This window comes from Pecten maximus, chromosome 6 (genome assembly GCF_902652985.1).
Source record: "Pecten maximus chromosome 6, xPecMax1.1, whole genome shotgun sequence".
Lineage (NCBI taxonomy): Eukaryota > Metazoa > Mollusca > Bivalvia > Pectinida > Pectinidae > Pecten > Pecten maximus.
In genome coordinates this window covers 29408668-29424079 of record NC_047020.1, presented here as the reverse complement: position 1 = coordinate 29424079, position 15412 = coordinate 29408668, and the positions used below count along the sequence as shown (strand labels likewise).

Sequence of the window (15412 nt, the reverse complement as noted above, 5' to 3'; positions counted from 1 at the left end):
CAGGTATACCCGTTCCTTTCCTCATATATATATAACAGAACCTTTACTTTCTGCAGGGTTTCTTTGTTAGGCCAAAATAAAAATACAGTGGTTTGGTGTAACCTGTCCGACCCAGAAAAAATGCGCGAACTCAGAATATTTCATTGTGAAAAAATATATCTTTATTTTTTTAACGATATGACCATTACAGATATTTATGTCCGGAAGTTGCTTTGCAAGTTTGAAAATACGTCTCAAACCCAAATAAGCTTGGTGTGTATTTATTTTGTTTAAGATCACAAAATAAATAATGATTTCAAAACAGTTAATATTCTGGTTTGTTTTCGTATTAAAAGTTGAAAATCTGTTTTCAGAACTGAATAAAAAAAAAATTCAGCCCTACCTACAGTGTACCTACCAATATGTAAGACCCCCTGGTCAGGTTACAGCAAAACAAGATATTTTTAAAGATGGCCATAGATAAATGTATTAAGTATATATGAATACATGTACGGATATAATTTTGTCCCTTTTTCTTGTCATATTGGGAACCATACACAATAAAGAGGTTTCATGTAAATGCAGGTGTCTCACTACCTTATATTCCCAGTTCAACATAGTTTTTCAGTATGTTGGTTGGATCAGGAATTCAATATCAAATACAGAAAATGCCTCTGAAAGATTATCCGAATTCAATTGATGAGGAGCTGGATTGTTATAAGTTTCGATAAAGGTAAACCATCACCACCTGTTGGTTTATCTTCCTATCCAGTGACTACAAAACCACAAACACATTATATCATTTTTATTTACACAATATATAGCAACTTCAATAATCATATAACCAATGTTTAGCTTTTACAACATAACGCACATCTTCCATAGTATACAACTTGAATGTAGTGTACATGTTATTTCTATCATATGTGAAGAAAACATATTTGTTCTGCAGGACAGTGCACATATGCTGCATGACTTCTCCTGAAAACGAATTTCTAACTTCTTGACTTTGACGGCAATAATAACTTATCACTACATAATTCAACCTGTATACAAAGTTCAAAGTTCACTTCATTGTCCAGATTAAGGCATTTCCTATATCATCCTCATCTTTTCCCTCGCTTACTGCCTGGAGGAGGAGGTTTATTGAGTTGGAAAGGGGCCTCGGCGTTTGGTGCTGCCACACCAAAGGCTGGTGTGCTCCCAAAAGTTAAGCCAGGAGTCTGCTGAGTGGTACTGAGGTTAAATCCTGTGGACCCTCCAAGTGGCTGAGTGGCCGTCCCAAAACCTGCAATATCATAACCACATACAGAACATGTTAAACTGATCCAAGGACGAAGACATCATTTCAAGATTGCATAGCCAGGTTATGATTACATAATAATGTATTACTCTATAACCCTTTGTGAGTACATGTTTGTATAGCCTCAAAAATATCAACATCAGGAATCACTATGCCCCTTATGTCCCTTCCTGGGATATTCATGCATTTCTTTATACAAAATTACAACTCATATATATTGATCATTTATCTATTTTGTTCCGCCCCCCCTCCCCTTGTAACTTTTTTAAAGACATGGATGGATGCTCATGCTCCTATGTAAATTAAAGTAATTGTTTTGCCAATTTTCGATAAATAGTAACAGTGACCTTAATCTTAGTTTAGTTTATTAATATCTTTATTCAAAATTCATTCAAATACATATTTTTATAATTTGGGATTGGAAAACAAGCTTACTTATATTATTTCATTTCCAAAATTCATCCAAGGTATGCTATAACTTTATCTTAATATCCAATTTATATAAGTTATCAAAATTTCTCAGGAAAAGATGTCACTGGATTTAGTTTTGCATTGCAAAACATTTCAACAACTATGGCTATTTAAGGATGGCCTCACCTGTGTGAGAAATGCATTGGAATGTTGAATGTGTGTGTTTTGGGAGGCTGCGGTATGTTGGTGCTTGTCTCCTTGTTGTGATAGCGCAAAACTGTTGCTGACTTATAAGTCAAAAGAAGTATGAAATCAATTTGTTTACAAGTAGCTACAGTAACCTTGACATTCTTTACAAATAAATGCAGTAATCTTAACCTTGGAACCATGACAAAAATGATAAATTGGTATAAACACCACTGCTGTGCTGAGTAATGCATTCATCATAATATGGTATGCTTGGCTATACTTGATACTGCTGAAGTAACTGTTGTACATTACAAAATAGTTAACCCCAGTAATATATGACTACCAGAGACAAAGGGTTGGTTATCTGCAATAAAATATGTACTAGTAAATTAGAGAGAGTGAAAATTATTCAAAAGCAAAAACCAACATGGGAAGAATAGCAGTCAATTTGTACAAACAATGGCAGGCATTAAAGGTTAGATGTGGGGGACCATACATTAAAGACAGTACAGCAAAGAAAAAAGGAAAATTATAAAAACATTCAGGCATAGCTATTGGTAGGGTAAGTTAGGGCAAATCACCTTTGGAACAGATTGCAAGAAAGATCAAACGTCAAACTAGGCAGGAAGGCATATGGAAGAGGTGAAAGGCAATAATGTACAAATGTCAATGTAAAAATATGATAGGCAGGAAGCAGGAAATATAAGGAGATAGAAAGTGAGGCTGCTTACCACCACTAACCTAGAGGTCTGACGGTGGCAGTGCCCCCTGTCACATTGGTACCGCCAAAAGTGGAGCCACCAAACAGCGAGCCACCAATACCAGTGGTAGCTACAGTAGTCGTGGCAGCGGCCCCAAAGCCTGGTAACACAGTGGTGAACGGTGAGAAAGTCATGGGGTTAGAGATTGAAAACCTATACCAAGATGTGTAGGGCAAATCCTCAACATGAAAATAACAGCAAGTGAAAGTTTGAAGTGTTCTTTACAAAGGTGGTCTCTCTACAAAGGTCTCTAAATAGAGGTGGTCTCTCAACAGAGGTAATCTTTGCAATCAAAATTGTCTAAATAGGTCACACACGATGTTATAAACATTAAGTAGGTCACAAACTATGTTACAAACTAATGTAGGTCACGGGTTACAAATTATGTTAAAACACTAAGGTCATGGACCAAGTTACAAACTCTAAGTAGGTCACAAACTATGTTACAAACTAATGTAGGTCACGGGTCACATATTATGTTAAAACACTAAGGTCATGGACCAAGTTACAAACTCTAAGTAGGTCACAAACTATGTTACAAACTAATGTAGGTCACGGGTCACAAATCATGTTAAAACACTAAGGTCATGGACCAAGTTACAAACTCTAAGTAGGTCACAAACTATGTTACAAACTAATGTAGGTCACGGGTCACAAATTATGTTAAAACACTAAGGTCATGGACCAAGTGACAAACTCTAAAGTAGGTCACAAACTTTGTTACAAACACCAACTAGGTCACAAACACTTAGTTGGCCACAGACTATGTTAAAGACACTACTGGTAAGGTCACACACCATTTTTAGGGTTGCCAACCTCTAGAGATTCCAATGAGGGAGATCTCTCACCAAGGGATTTTTCAAAGTAGGAAATTTAGCACGACATTTTAACGACATAATATTGTTTTTATGCACTGATTTCCATCATATAGTACCCAAAATTGTTTTATTAGTCAAAAAGGAAGAATTAAATATTTTTTAATTCTGATCTAGATGCCATGGTTAGTGATATTAAGAAAGTGATTCTGTTTTATTATCTTAAAATATAAGTGGAATTCAAGCAAATTGTAAAATACTAAGTCAAGCAATGACCCAAAGCAATTACATGTACCTATACATTTATTTATTTTCAATATTACAGTAGATTTTATTTCATTTATCTGTTTTTTTTTGGTCTAACCTAAAGGGGCAGTCCTCCTTCTGACATCAGAAACATGCACACTTTCTATTGATGAAATCTCTGTCCGAACAATGATTACAGGAATGTCCCAACGATGATTATAGGAATGTCTGTGCCTACATGTAATGAAATTAACGCTGAAATGTTTAGGAAAAAGGCGTATCATGTACAAATACCATATGTCTTTGCAGTAATTAGTGATACTTCCAGTCAAATTAAGAGTTTTCAGGACTTAATACTCAAGGAACTTTGGTTAATCTTTTGAGTAAAACATAAAACTACCTTATTATTTTAAAATCTACAACTTTTACCACTTGGAAAAAATACATATCTTCAAGTAGGTTTAATTTTGTCAACCTAAACTTGATTCAAATGAAGGAATGCCCCTTTAGGATTTGTTAATCATTTTACCTTATAATGCCTATTTCAATTTCTCTATGTTTTTTTTTTTTTTCTTTTTCTTTTTTAAATTTTTATAAATATCTGATAATTCCTTAATCAACTCCCACTGTTTCTAAAACCATCCAGAATTTTATAGCAGTTTGCAGCTTTTCTTTTACTATTACCCATGTTCAATCAAAGATGGTGGTCTATACAATTGCTTTGATAACTTGTTATGTCAGACTTATTGTCATTACACCTCCTTTGTGAACATAAACAAGCCACAACCCTAGTGTTCTTTTTAAAATGGTCTAGATATGATTGACAATAGCAGGCACTGCATGGATGCCACGCAATACAGTAGATGGCTTGACATGATATGGATGGAGAAATTTTGGATAATGTGAGATTTTATCTCACATCCCATGAGAAAAGACTTCATGAGAGAAAGCTTTGAGTATCCCACTGAGGATGTGAGAGTTGGCAACCCTGCCACTTCACCAATTCTGTTTTGTAGACATGTCATCAACAGTGTATTTGATTGATTACAAATATCTATACACACCTTTTGAGCCTAGAAGTCCAAAAGATGATGCTGATGGTGTTGTACCAAATCCGAATCCTGCAACAGATTAACTCAAATTTAGATACTCTTTAAGAAATGCTGATTAAGAAACAACACAAATTTCAGATACATGTAAACATAAGAAAAACACAAGAACCAACACTAACTCAGATATACGTGTATATAAACTAAAACTACAAATTTTCTAATTTACAGCTCATGATTAGATCTAATAATTACAGTAGCTATACAGAACATCTGTAATTGATATATATTTCAACATTTATTATCTAAACAGTACAACAGACCAGCTATATTAGTGGCCATTAAAAGTGAATGTCACAATGACCATTTTACAATGCACTGTAAACATTATTATTCAACTTTGACCTTGTTTGACTTTGTGCTAAAAGTCAAAGTGACCTACTGGACACTGATTGTGGTTGATGCATGTATGATTTAAGTGTCATGAAGATATCTTTCATTGTTCTAAATTTATGTCCCAAACAAGACTGTATTGAGAATTTGCACTCAATTGACCTTTGATTTAAAGACTTTTAAAGAAGGTCACAGTGACCCAACTTTAGTATACCGTACAGCAAAAGATCTTTTATTGTTTAAAAGTTATACTATGGCCAAGATTGTATAAGAATGACATGACAACAATGTCTAGAAACAGCATTCTGAGACAAGACCACACATACCTGGCACGGCAGTAGACTGTGTCCCTGTGTTGGTCCCAAATCCAAACCCTACAAACAAAAGATTCCTATCAATTAACAGCTCTGCCATTTGGAAATAAAAATCTGTATGTTACACAAAATCTATCTCAATACAGTTTATATAATGTACAGAAGCATATGTTCTCTCTTAGTCCATGTGAACAATCATAATATCCAAACAAAACAGAATCTGTCCGACCGACATGTTTTTAAAATTTGAAGTTTATATACAATAATCCTTTCATGTTGTAGAGTATGTAGAGATCGTACCAGAGGCAGTGGTTGTGGTAGTGTTGGAAAAGAATCCCCCTGTTCCTGCAAGTCCAGCCACAGGTGGCCCAGCTACTGAAACATTCAGAACATCCATACATATAACTTACCATCTCGCAATTTATAAAATTTTCAAACGTAAATTTTTTATTGCTTTAGCCCTTGTATATATAATTGTATTGCTTCCATATGATCTAAATTACTAATAATTGTCCAAGGTGAAATGTGAACATGGCCTTTGTATTGACCTACTCTAAGGCTGTTGTGAAGACTATTGTGTAGGTTGCTGTTGCCTTAAATTTTGTATAGACCTATCTGTAGGCTGTTTTGGCCATCAATTTTGTATAGACCTACCTGTAGGCTGTTGTGACCATCAATTTCGTAGACCTACCTGTAAGCTGTTGTGACCATCAATTTTGTATTGACCTACATGCAGGCTAGTGTGTTCATCAACTTTGTACTGACCTGTACCTGTAGGCTGTTATGCCTATAAAGTTTGACCTACCTGTAGGCTGCTGTGACCTTGATAAGGCAGATGCCATGGCGATTGCAGCAGCGTTGGACATGTCGGAGAAGGGGCTTGGACCAATTTGCGTGGTGGGGTGGAGATGTGCATGCGATGTTGCTTTTTTCTCACGATCAAAGATATTCTTATTGTCATGGAGGTAAATCTTTCTGTAGTTGAGATAGTGATCTTTCTGTGTCTGTGTAAACACAAAGTAAACAAAGGGACTTAATACATTAAAGTCAATGAATCATATTCACCTAATGTTAACACGCCGAGATACTTCAGGTTAATCATGAAAGAACGCTAAATCTAGCTGTTGGAATAGAATCTTTAAAAAGGTTTGATTTACAAAATCTCAAGTTTATTTGAACATTTTTTGCTTTGATATACAAAATTTAAGTCAATCTGAATATTTTTTTTCAAAAAGTTCTTATCATTTCTCAGAATCCACCAAACTTTTTTCTTTTCCTTCCAATATTGGATTACAGTAATTCAAATCTCTATATTTTATCTTGATCTTAGTGGTACTAAATCTGACAACTGAACAAATTTCAATTTTTTATCATTGGTAAAGGCGGCAACACCAATGGAGAAATGACAAATTTGTATATTTCCTTTTTCAGATGGAGACAGAAGGATACAGCCCTCTGCCCCATAAGCATTCCTGCCAACATCCAAACCTACACATAGGTTAAGCTTACCTTGACTGCCTCATGTACATGGTGAAGCTGTGCTGCTAAAGCAATGAATGCTTCATGTAACTTCCTCATCAACACAATCAACTCTGGAATCACAGGAAAATATTAAATTATCACCTAGGAAACAACATTCATCCTTCCTTTAACCTTATACTTGTAAGTTCATGATTTGTTCTGATCTTTTATATATTGAGGCATCAGTGTTATTTGCTGTGGTATATTTAAGCAAATATAAAGATTTTGTATATTAACTTGAAATGATTGATAATTCTGAAGATGTTATTTACTAGTTGCATAGCTATCATCTATTTTAATAACATTCTTCAATTTTTTTTCACAAGGGGGAGATAGCACAATGTTTTTTGGCTGTAATAAACACAGGCACAATCTACGTACCCTCCGGTGACAGTTTACTAGGTTGATGTAGGGAAGCAAGGTGTCCCTCCAGAGTTTCAATTTGTTGTCGATACTGTAGCATTTGATGCTCAAAGTCCTCCACAAGGTGCTGGAAATATCTAGTAAACAAAGCTACATTGAATTAGTATCATGTTACAATAACAGAATTGTCCAGGTTTTCACATAAATATGCCTAATATTGTTTGAACTAAATCTGTCAATAACAAATTAGATACTGAAAGGGTATTGGACCCTTCAGCTTTGGCCTATCTCGAGTCAACATAGATAGAGGAAAGTACTTTGTTTTTTGGGGCTATACTGGCGATTAGAACATGAAATTTGGTTTAACTCCTGACCGAGATGTCTACAGTTTAAACCAGAACTCAGGTTATAATCGCCAGTACAGCCACGATAAACAGTGTACTATCCCCATTCTAACAAATTGCCTGTTCAATATGTTTAGAAACATTGTTTTACATCACTACAAGTGAAGTATGCTGTAAAGGATTCTTTGACCCCCGCTAGTGACATGTCATACTGTAGAGGACTGACCAATCAGAAATTTTGTTTTCAAAGTCAGTCATTTTGCCACGCACATACTGGCAAGAGTACAATCTGTATGTTGACAAAGCGGTGTATTTGGATTGTTGTGAAAGTCCTGTTACCTTGGATTTAATCTGCAGTATGCATAGCGATATGTGCATTTCGACAAAATCAGTGTTGATGTGTTTCTATAGGCCCTACCGTTATGTGAAGTTTTGTACACTTGTTCCATTTCATTTCGGATTTTACTTGGCTAGATGTCTACACATGGATGGAATGAATGTTTCAATCAATAGCTAACGGTAAGAACAATATTTACTATTTTGTTTATCTGTTCTGTTATTAATTCATCCTTTTCGATTTCTTAACATTCATTCCAATCCGATGGGTCATCGTTCATAAATGTTGCGAAGTGTTGAATTTCACTAAGAGGCGAACTTGACACCATATTATTTTGATTAGAAACGGGGCATTGCTTCAGCATGATGGGCAGGGGCATAACACCATTGATCATGGTTCTACCACAGATTAGAAACACGGGCCATATCCAATCAAAACATGCATCGCAAACAAATTGTGTTAAAACAGAATACAACATACTAGAATATAACATTACTAGAATACAACATTACTAGAATATAACATTACTAGAATACAACATTACTAGAATATAACATTACTAGAATATAACATTACTAGAATACAACATTACTAGAATATAACATTACTAGAATACAACATTACTAGAATATAACATTACTAGAATACAACATCACACTACTTACTCTGTCGGAGCAGTGTTCTCGTACTGCAGACCAGGAGGGATATCCTTTGTACGTTGAGCCATCTCAGCGTGCTTAAGTTCCTGTGTTACATAACAGCGTATATTGTATTTCTAGTCTTATGTTGAAGTTATTATCTGTTATACAATCAATTACAACATGGTCAGTGACTCGCATTGACTCACCTAACTTTTATTACTTGGCAGGAGGCATAGTTATTTTCTCAAAAATAACGACTCATGCTTACATGAATTATGACAGATACCCAAGAAAATGTTTTTGCTTTATGAAGACCTATGCTGAAATTTGGTTAACAATTTCTCCTTAGTTGCCAAACTCTTCTTAAGACATTATATCATATTCAAACACACAACCATGATGATCCTATACAAGGGCAGAGCAGTATGGGAGATGTGCTACAGAAACTAATAATATTCTACATACCTGTGTCATTTCCCTTTTCAATTTTTCCACTGCACAAGTGTTCCGCTGAACACCATTTGATACAACAGATAGAAGCTGTTTTAATGCCATCACATCTTCCTGGACCTTATACATAGGCTTGGAGGACATCCTAGCTAGTCCATCTTGGACGGACTTTTCCTCTTTAACATACTTCCTATCAACATAATTAAATACATGTATATCTGAACTCAGTTAATTCCTATTAACAAAAGAAATCCACTTCCTTTCAGAGGCAGGAGCAGGATCGGCAGGGTTATTATTTATTTGAACATTTGAACAAAGGGGAAAAACTTGAAACCTAAAACAAGACAGAGAATAAATATTCCAACTTTGCACATGGTGAACAATCCTCATTTACTTTCTTATATTGCTTGACATCGTCATCAGCGTAATGTCTATATATACAGTATACAAAACAGTAATAAAATTCCTTGACAGATTTCTACTTCATTTTCTACCTTATTTTAATCCAGACAATTCAGAATGTGTACATTCAGAAGGAGATGTGTCACCATGTTACCAAGTCCAAACCGTTTGGAGATTACCAGTTAGGAAGAAGATTTACCAGTACATTTGTAAATATAATATTGTGTTATTGAAGAGAGTCATATCTTACACACATTAGTTCTAAATATCATACCTGTAAATCATACTTACTTAAATTCCTCCACTGTTTCCACAATGGGCTGAGGGATAAATGTCTTCTTCAGAGCCTTGCCATCCCTAAGACGAAGCAAGATATTTATGATCACATCAAGTTATTATGTACCTGGTAACAACAATACAATCAGTAGTTCCATGTCAGTGATTGTTTCTTTACTTGACACATTAACTCTGGACTAATCACTTGTATTAGTAATTAAACTGATACACATGGGTGTATAAATGTACCAGGAAGATGGCAGACATATCTACTGTTCAATAATCTTTGATTCAGACAGGATAATGAATATTGCAGATTTGTCCAAAACAAACCAGTTCAATACCTGATGTCGAAAGTCAAAGCTAATGTCATAGTGACCTACATTTGATACATTGTACACCACCATCCCAAGATTCATATGAAGTTTTGCTTCTCCATGTAAAATATCACATGCGTGTAATAACACTATTGTGATGTCAGAAATACTTCATGACATCATCATGAATCTGTGACATCGCATGATTGTTTTTACAGAGAAAACATACTGTCCAAGTTGAAACTAGCCTGCCTATATTAAGGAATATACATACACAGATTTTGAAGTAAATGAGAAATGAGATTTTCACTAATCAAGTGATTAAGCTAATCACTTTTTGAACAACTGGGCCCAGGAGTTAATACTTGTGAACTTCTTTGTCTACAGAGACGTTACAGGGTTTTAAGAGAGATCTTACCCAGGTTTAGAGTCTGTTGCTGTTACACCTGTAACAAGAGATCATCCAACATCATTGTAGTAATCGTACGCAAAAATACAAATAAATCTCTATAAAAAAAAAAAAAGTTTTAGTTCTGTTAACAAATAAATTTAAAATTAAATGAGGCTAGTTCCAAGAAAAAATTAAAATGACAATTAAACAAAGGGCAGTGGCTTTAAAAGTTTCAAAAATTGCCAAACCAATGTGTCATTTAGGAAAGTCAAGATCATAAAACCAACAATGATGCAAAGAAATTAGACAAGATCTATGGACAAAATTTTTTTACAATCATGATGGATAGATGGACAACACCATATAAGTCCTGTCAAACATCAAATAGGCTTCAGAATTAGTTCAGAAACTAATCAGGCATGACTTTACCTGTAGCAGCTTGTGATGTTTTGGGGTCAACTCCACCAAGCCCTGTTGTCTGTGGTTTGGTTGAGATGTTGCTGAAAATGCTAGTGCCTGCACCTCCCACACTCGGTGCCGCCGCAGCACCCCCAAGGCCAGTAGTGGTCTTACCACCCAAGCCTACAGCACCCAATGTACCAAACCCAGAAGTGGTACTTCCTGTTGTACCTAAGTGGGAATGGAATAATTATGATTTGCAGTTTTGCCTTATTTACAGGTTTGGAAATATATTCTCAGGAGCAAGGGTTTAACACTGACTTTTTATTTTGGTTGTGCATTATTTAACATCCTATCACTAGCTATGGTCATTTAAGGACAGCCTTCTCTTGTGTGCAATATGATCGTGTGTTGTATGTGTGTATAATTTGGGAAACTGTTGTATATTCCTGTCGTCTCCCTGTGATAGTACGGAACTGCTGCCGACTTTATAGCACTACCTAAGTTTTATTATTAAGTAAATATTTCCCAAATTTTGAATTGATTCATATTAATTTTTAACATTTTCATTTTTGATCTTCCACATCGTATGATTTCCATACAAGTTTGAAATTGCGACCCACCTGCAGCTGTGGTTTTGTTACCAAAATTGAATCCTGTCTGTAGACTACTTGTAGGAGCTACAGCTGCTGTGGTGGCAGTGCTGGGTTTGACTCCTCCAAGTCCAGGTAATGCGAGACCTGACAAAATCAATTATATTATTGTCACACCTGACAAAATAGATACCATATAATCACACCTGACAAAAGAGATAACACATAATCACATCATACAAAATAGAATATTGATAACACATCATCACACATGGCAAAATATATATAGGTACCATCATCAAATCTGACAAACTAAGTAACAGTTGAGACAGTGGCACAAACTTACAAGATACCAATTAAGGAACTGTCTGGCTGTCAGTGAGAGTACACAATGAATTATAATGATATCCAGAATTTATGAATAGTAAACATACCACCTGTTGCCCCTGCTGTCGTGGTGGTACCCAAACTAAAGCCAGTAGTGGCTTGTGTCTTAGCTGCAGAAGCTGTCCCAAAAAGATTTCCAGACCCCAATGTCCCAGGTGTTCCACCAAGTGTTCCACCAAGTGGAACACCAAGTGTTCCACCAAGTGTTCCACCAAGTGTTCCTGTCCCTAATCCACCAGAAGTTGCAGATCCTAGTAATCCCCCAGGGGTGCCTAGGAGGGAGGGAGCGGCTGTGGTCGCTGCTGGAGTGGCCGCACCACCAAAAGAAAAGCCACCTCCAGCAGCAGTAGTTTTTGCTGTACTAGCTCCTAAGGTTTGAGACAGCAGACTTGGAGGTTTGGTTGATGCAGGTGTACCAAACCCTGTCAAAGGGGAGGCAGCTGCTCCAGCCAGGCCCCCTAGGGATGGAGTTGATGTTGTTCCCCCAAAGTTGAAGCCAGTTGCTGGGGAGGCAGTCGCCCCAGCAGCCGGTGTGGCTGCTGTGGCTCCAGGAGCATCTGTAGAGAAGCAAATACAAACAAGATGCATCTATAGTTCAAAACAAGTGACAATATTACATAAAAAATGTTTCAATTAGCCGTTTCTTTTCCAATTAAGTATGTCTCTCACTTTTTAAATTAGTGTCTCTTGCTCTTCAAGTTGGTAGTATATTTCTTTCTTTTTCAATTGCAAAACATACATGTACATTTCTTACTTTTACAATTACTAGGTTGTATATTTCTTTCTTTTTCAATTAGTGTATAGTTAGAGCACCAAAGCTTCTAATATAAATAGATCTCTATAGACCACAATGTCAGCGAAAAATTTAAAACAAAATCTGTCAATGCAGGGCTTTTTGGGGCCGTTAATGGGCCCCATTCCCAATCGGAATTATTTCATTTTAAAGCCAAATTCCCAAAATTTGCAGTTTACTCCTGAAAAACTCTTTTCCAATTCACCAATTTTCTTCCCAAAATGAGACAAAAAGGCCCCATCCCAAACCAGTGAGAAAAAGCCCTGCAATGCAAACATGTGACCTGGCTGTACATGTAGTCAGCAGCCAATGCCAATACCTGATACTGAGTGCAATGTTATCAAACGATTAATCTTAAACCTTTTTCCGATAGATATATTCCATATTTTTATATGAAATAGCTTGTATGATAGGGATTTCATCCCGACTCTTTGAGTATATTGACTACCAAGAATTGATAGACAAATTCTTACTCTCTCCCTCCCTCTTCTTTCTCTCTAATAAAATAATTCTGATGTTGACAATGTGTACAAGTTTGTGTATTCAATCCTTCTAGTGCAGATAACAAAAGAGAAACTGATATTCAAGCTTAGGACACACAGAAAACTAGCACCAATTCCCTTGTATAACAAAGGTACAAATAAAATCTGATTTAATCAATAGATAGCTTTGACTCTACTTGTTAAAATTAGATGTCCTATTTAACAAATGTGTTTGTTTCCTCATGTTTGACTTTTGAATTGCAGAAATGTATGTAAATGGTCAACAGTACTAGTGTGCAAGATATCTTCCAGTTCCATGGAAACATTTTTTGTTTATGGTCTTATCAGCCTGTGTATATATGAAGTCCACATGTACAGTGATGATCACTGGTCAGAATATATGACAATACAATTTAATATAATGCTAATTATACAGAATGTTAGGTGTTCCATATATAACAATAAGAAATAGCAATATCGATCTTCAAAAGTGTTCCATTTTGACAACTGTTGTCTGAAGTAGCCATTCTCGGCCCCCATCAGCTGTCAAGCTATTACTGTACCATGCATGCGACAGAGAGAAACGAAGGGAAGTAACTTTGATAAATAACGAGTAGTGTGAATTCATACCACATCGTTAAAAAATAAATCTCATAATCGTGATCAGGCAGCACCTTTAGGGTAGGTGTATCTATGAGTGATATGAGTGTCCTGTGAGGTTTAACGGACACCATGCAATTCATTAATTTATATTTTCTAGTTATTTTTTTCTGAAAAGTACAAAGACGACACTCGCTCCTCACACTCACAGGTCATATTATTGTGGGCTATTAAACCATTTCCACCAAAGAAATAATTTAGGATAGAAACAATCTGCAATCGTTTATTAAAGAAAATACATAGCTTTGATAGCTGGTGAACTGGTTTGACTTTCTATCTCACACTGGGATACCCAGCGGTATAAATCACAACAGCAGTATTTAAAACATAAAAATCTATTTATAGATAGGGGGAATCCCTTCCAACATATCCAAAATGGTGGATATCTAGTTTTACACATTTTTGTAAACAAGATTAAGCTCTACCCAAATTGATATCATATATATTACTTACTTGTCGTGGGCGTCCCGAATCCCTTGAAGTTGAATCTGTAACAAAGCAATAATATTATATATCCATGATACCGTCACCAAAACGTATTTGTCTAACGTCAGCTGAACGCGATCGCAAGTTACAGTGTGAGTGTACACACTACAGCAGAAATTATGGAGTTGTCATCAATATTACACAATGAAATCAACAGCTAGCGAGTAACTTTGACTGAACATGATCATTTATTGAGACAAAGATTTATATTTCATTCGGTATAAACAAAGAAATTAACAATCTAAAGCTACAAACTTACCCGCCGCCGAGGTTCATCGTTTCAGAAATCACGTGGGTCAGGACGATTCTAATAAACTATCGCAGTCTCTATGAAATCCGGAAACACTAGATGACATCTATGAGTTCTCAAACATATCGACTATGGCAAATGTTGATATGTTGGATAAATATATATTACCTTAAATGAACGACGAAAAACAACTAACAAGCAAAAATCAGAGTACCGATATTGAAACAAATTGATGGGGAAAAATACGAAAAAAATAATAAATAAATAAATAAATACAAAGACCAAGTGTTCCGGAATATTTTTTACTGCGATTATATAGCTTGAAACAGAGACGTATATACCTGATATACAAGTCTCTGCTTGAAATGACATAAACAGACACAAATTCATTTCACCCTGGTGCCCAATAATAACACCATCACCACTGTGCTGAGCAAAATTATATTAGATTCTGGTAATATTTTAAACTTTTAAAATTACATTTCTTCTCAACCGAAAACATTTATCTTAAGATCCATAAACTTCATTAAAGCGGGTAATGAAATTCGTTACCAATTTGCTGACTGGTGGATGGCACCGTGGTAACACTTCAGCTAGGCATTCTGGTCTATCTGGGTTACTTACCTTCGTTTCACCCTGTCTGAGGGTGAGAATGCATATATATGTCACCTAGGTGGGCGGAGTTCGATTCCCCGATCGGACGTGAAAAGGTATGGCGTCACCTGCCCGACCACGTGGGTTTTCCCCGGGTACTCCGGTTTCCTCCCACAGTTACGGACCCATTTGCGCGCTTCCATCCGGGCCAACAAGAGTGATTAATAACTTGTTTCGCAATTGTTGTAAAATAAATAGAGTTTGAT

General features: G+C 35.9%; 1 protein-coding gene across 4 annotated transcripts; it reads right to left on the bottom strand.

Moving 5' to 3' along the window:
* Positions 1 to 771: 771 nt before the first annotated feature.
* LOC117329486 (nucleoporin p58/p45-like) lies at positions 772 to 14630 on the bottom strand. 4 transcript variants are annotated; one of them, XM_033887447.1, is made up of 17 exons: positions 14562 to 14630; positions 14270 to 14304; positions 11929 to 12438; positions 11525 to 11641; positions 10932 to 11132; positions 10530 to 10557; positions 9810 to 9875; positions 9132 to 9306; positions 8691 to 8770; positions 7363 to 7481; positions 6970 to 7052; positions 6266 to 6464; positions 5761 to 5835; positions 5473 to 5520; positions 4769 to 4825; positions 2614 to 2743; positions 772 to 1267 (listed from the first exon to the last, which is right to left on the bottom strand). In XM_033887447.1, exons 1-16 carry the CDS (start codon positions 14576 to 14578, stop codon positions 2619 to 2621), a joined length of 1935 nt encoding a protein of 644 aa, XP_033743338.1. In that variant the 5' UTR covers positions 14579 to 14630; the 3' UTR covers positions 772 to 1267; positions 2614 to 2618. The 4 variants fall into 4 exon arrangements, with proteins under 4 accessions (XP_033743338.1, XP_033743335.1, XP_033743336.1 ...); XM_033887444.1 differs by having other exon boundaries at positions 2624 to 2743; XM_033887445.1 differs by having other exon boundaries at positions 2624 to 2743; positions 5761 to 5832.
* Between the last annotated feature and the right edge of the window lie 782 nt (positions 14631 to 15412).

Bases quoted from the DNA above. Each gene is read 5' to 3' on its own strand.
- LOC117329486 (XM_033887444.1), bottom strand. The intron at 11,642-11,928 runs GTATGTTTACTA...TGATTTTGTCAG, and splicing joins GACAGCAGGGGCAACAGGTG to GTCTCGCATTACCTGGACTT. The intron at 5,521-5,760 runs GTACGATCTCTA...TTTTGTTTGTAG, and splicing joins TACCACAACCACTGCCTCTG to GGTTTGGATTTGGGACCAAC.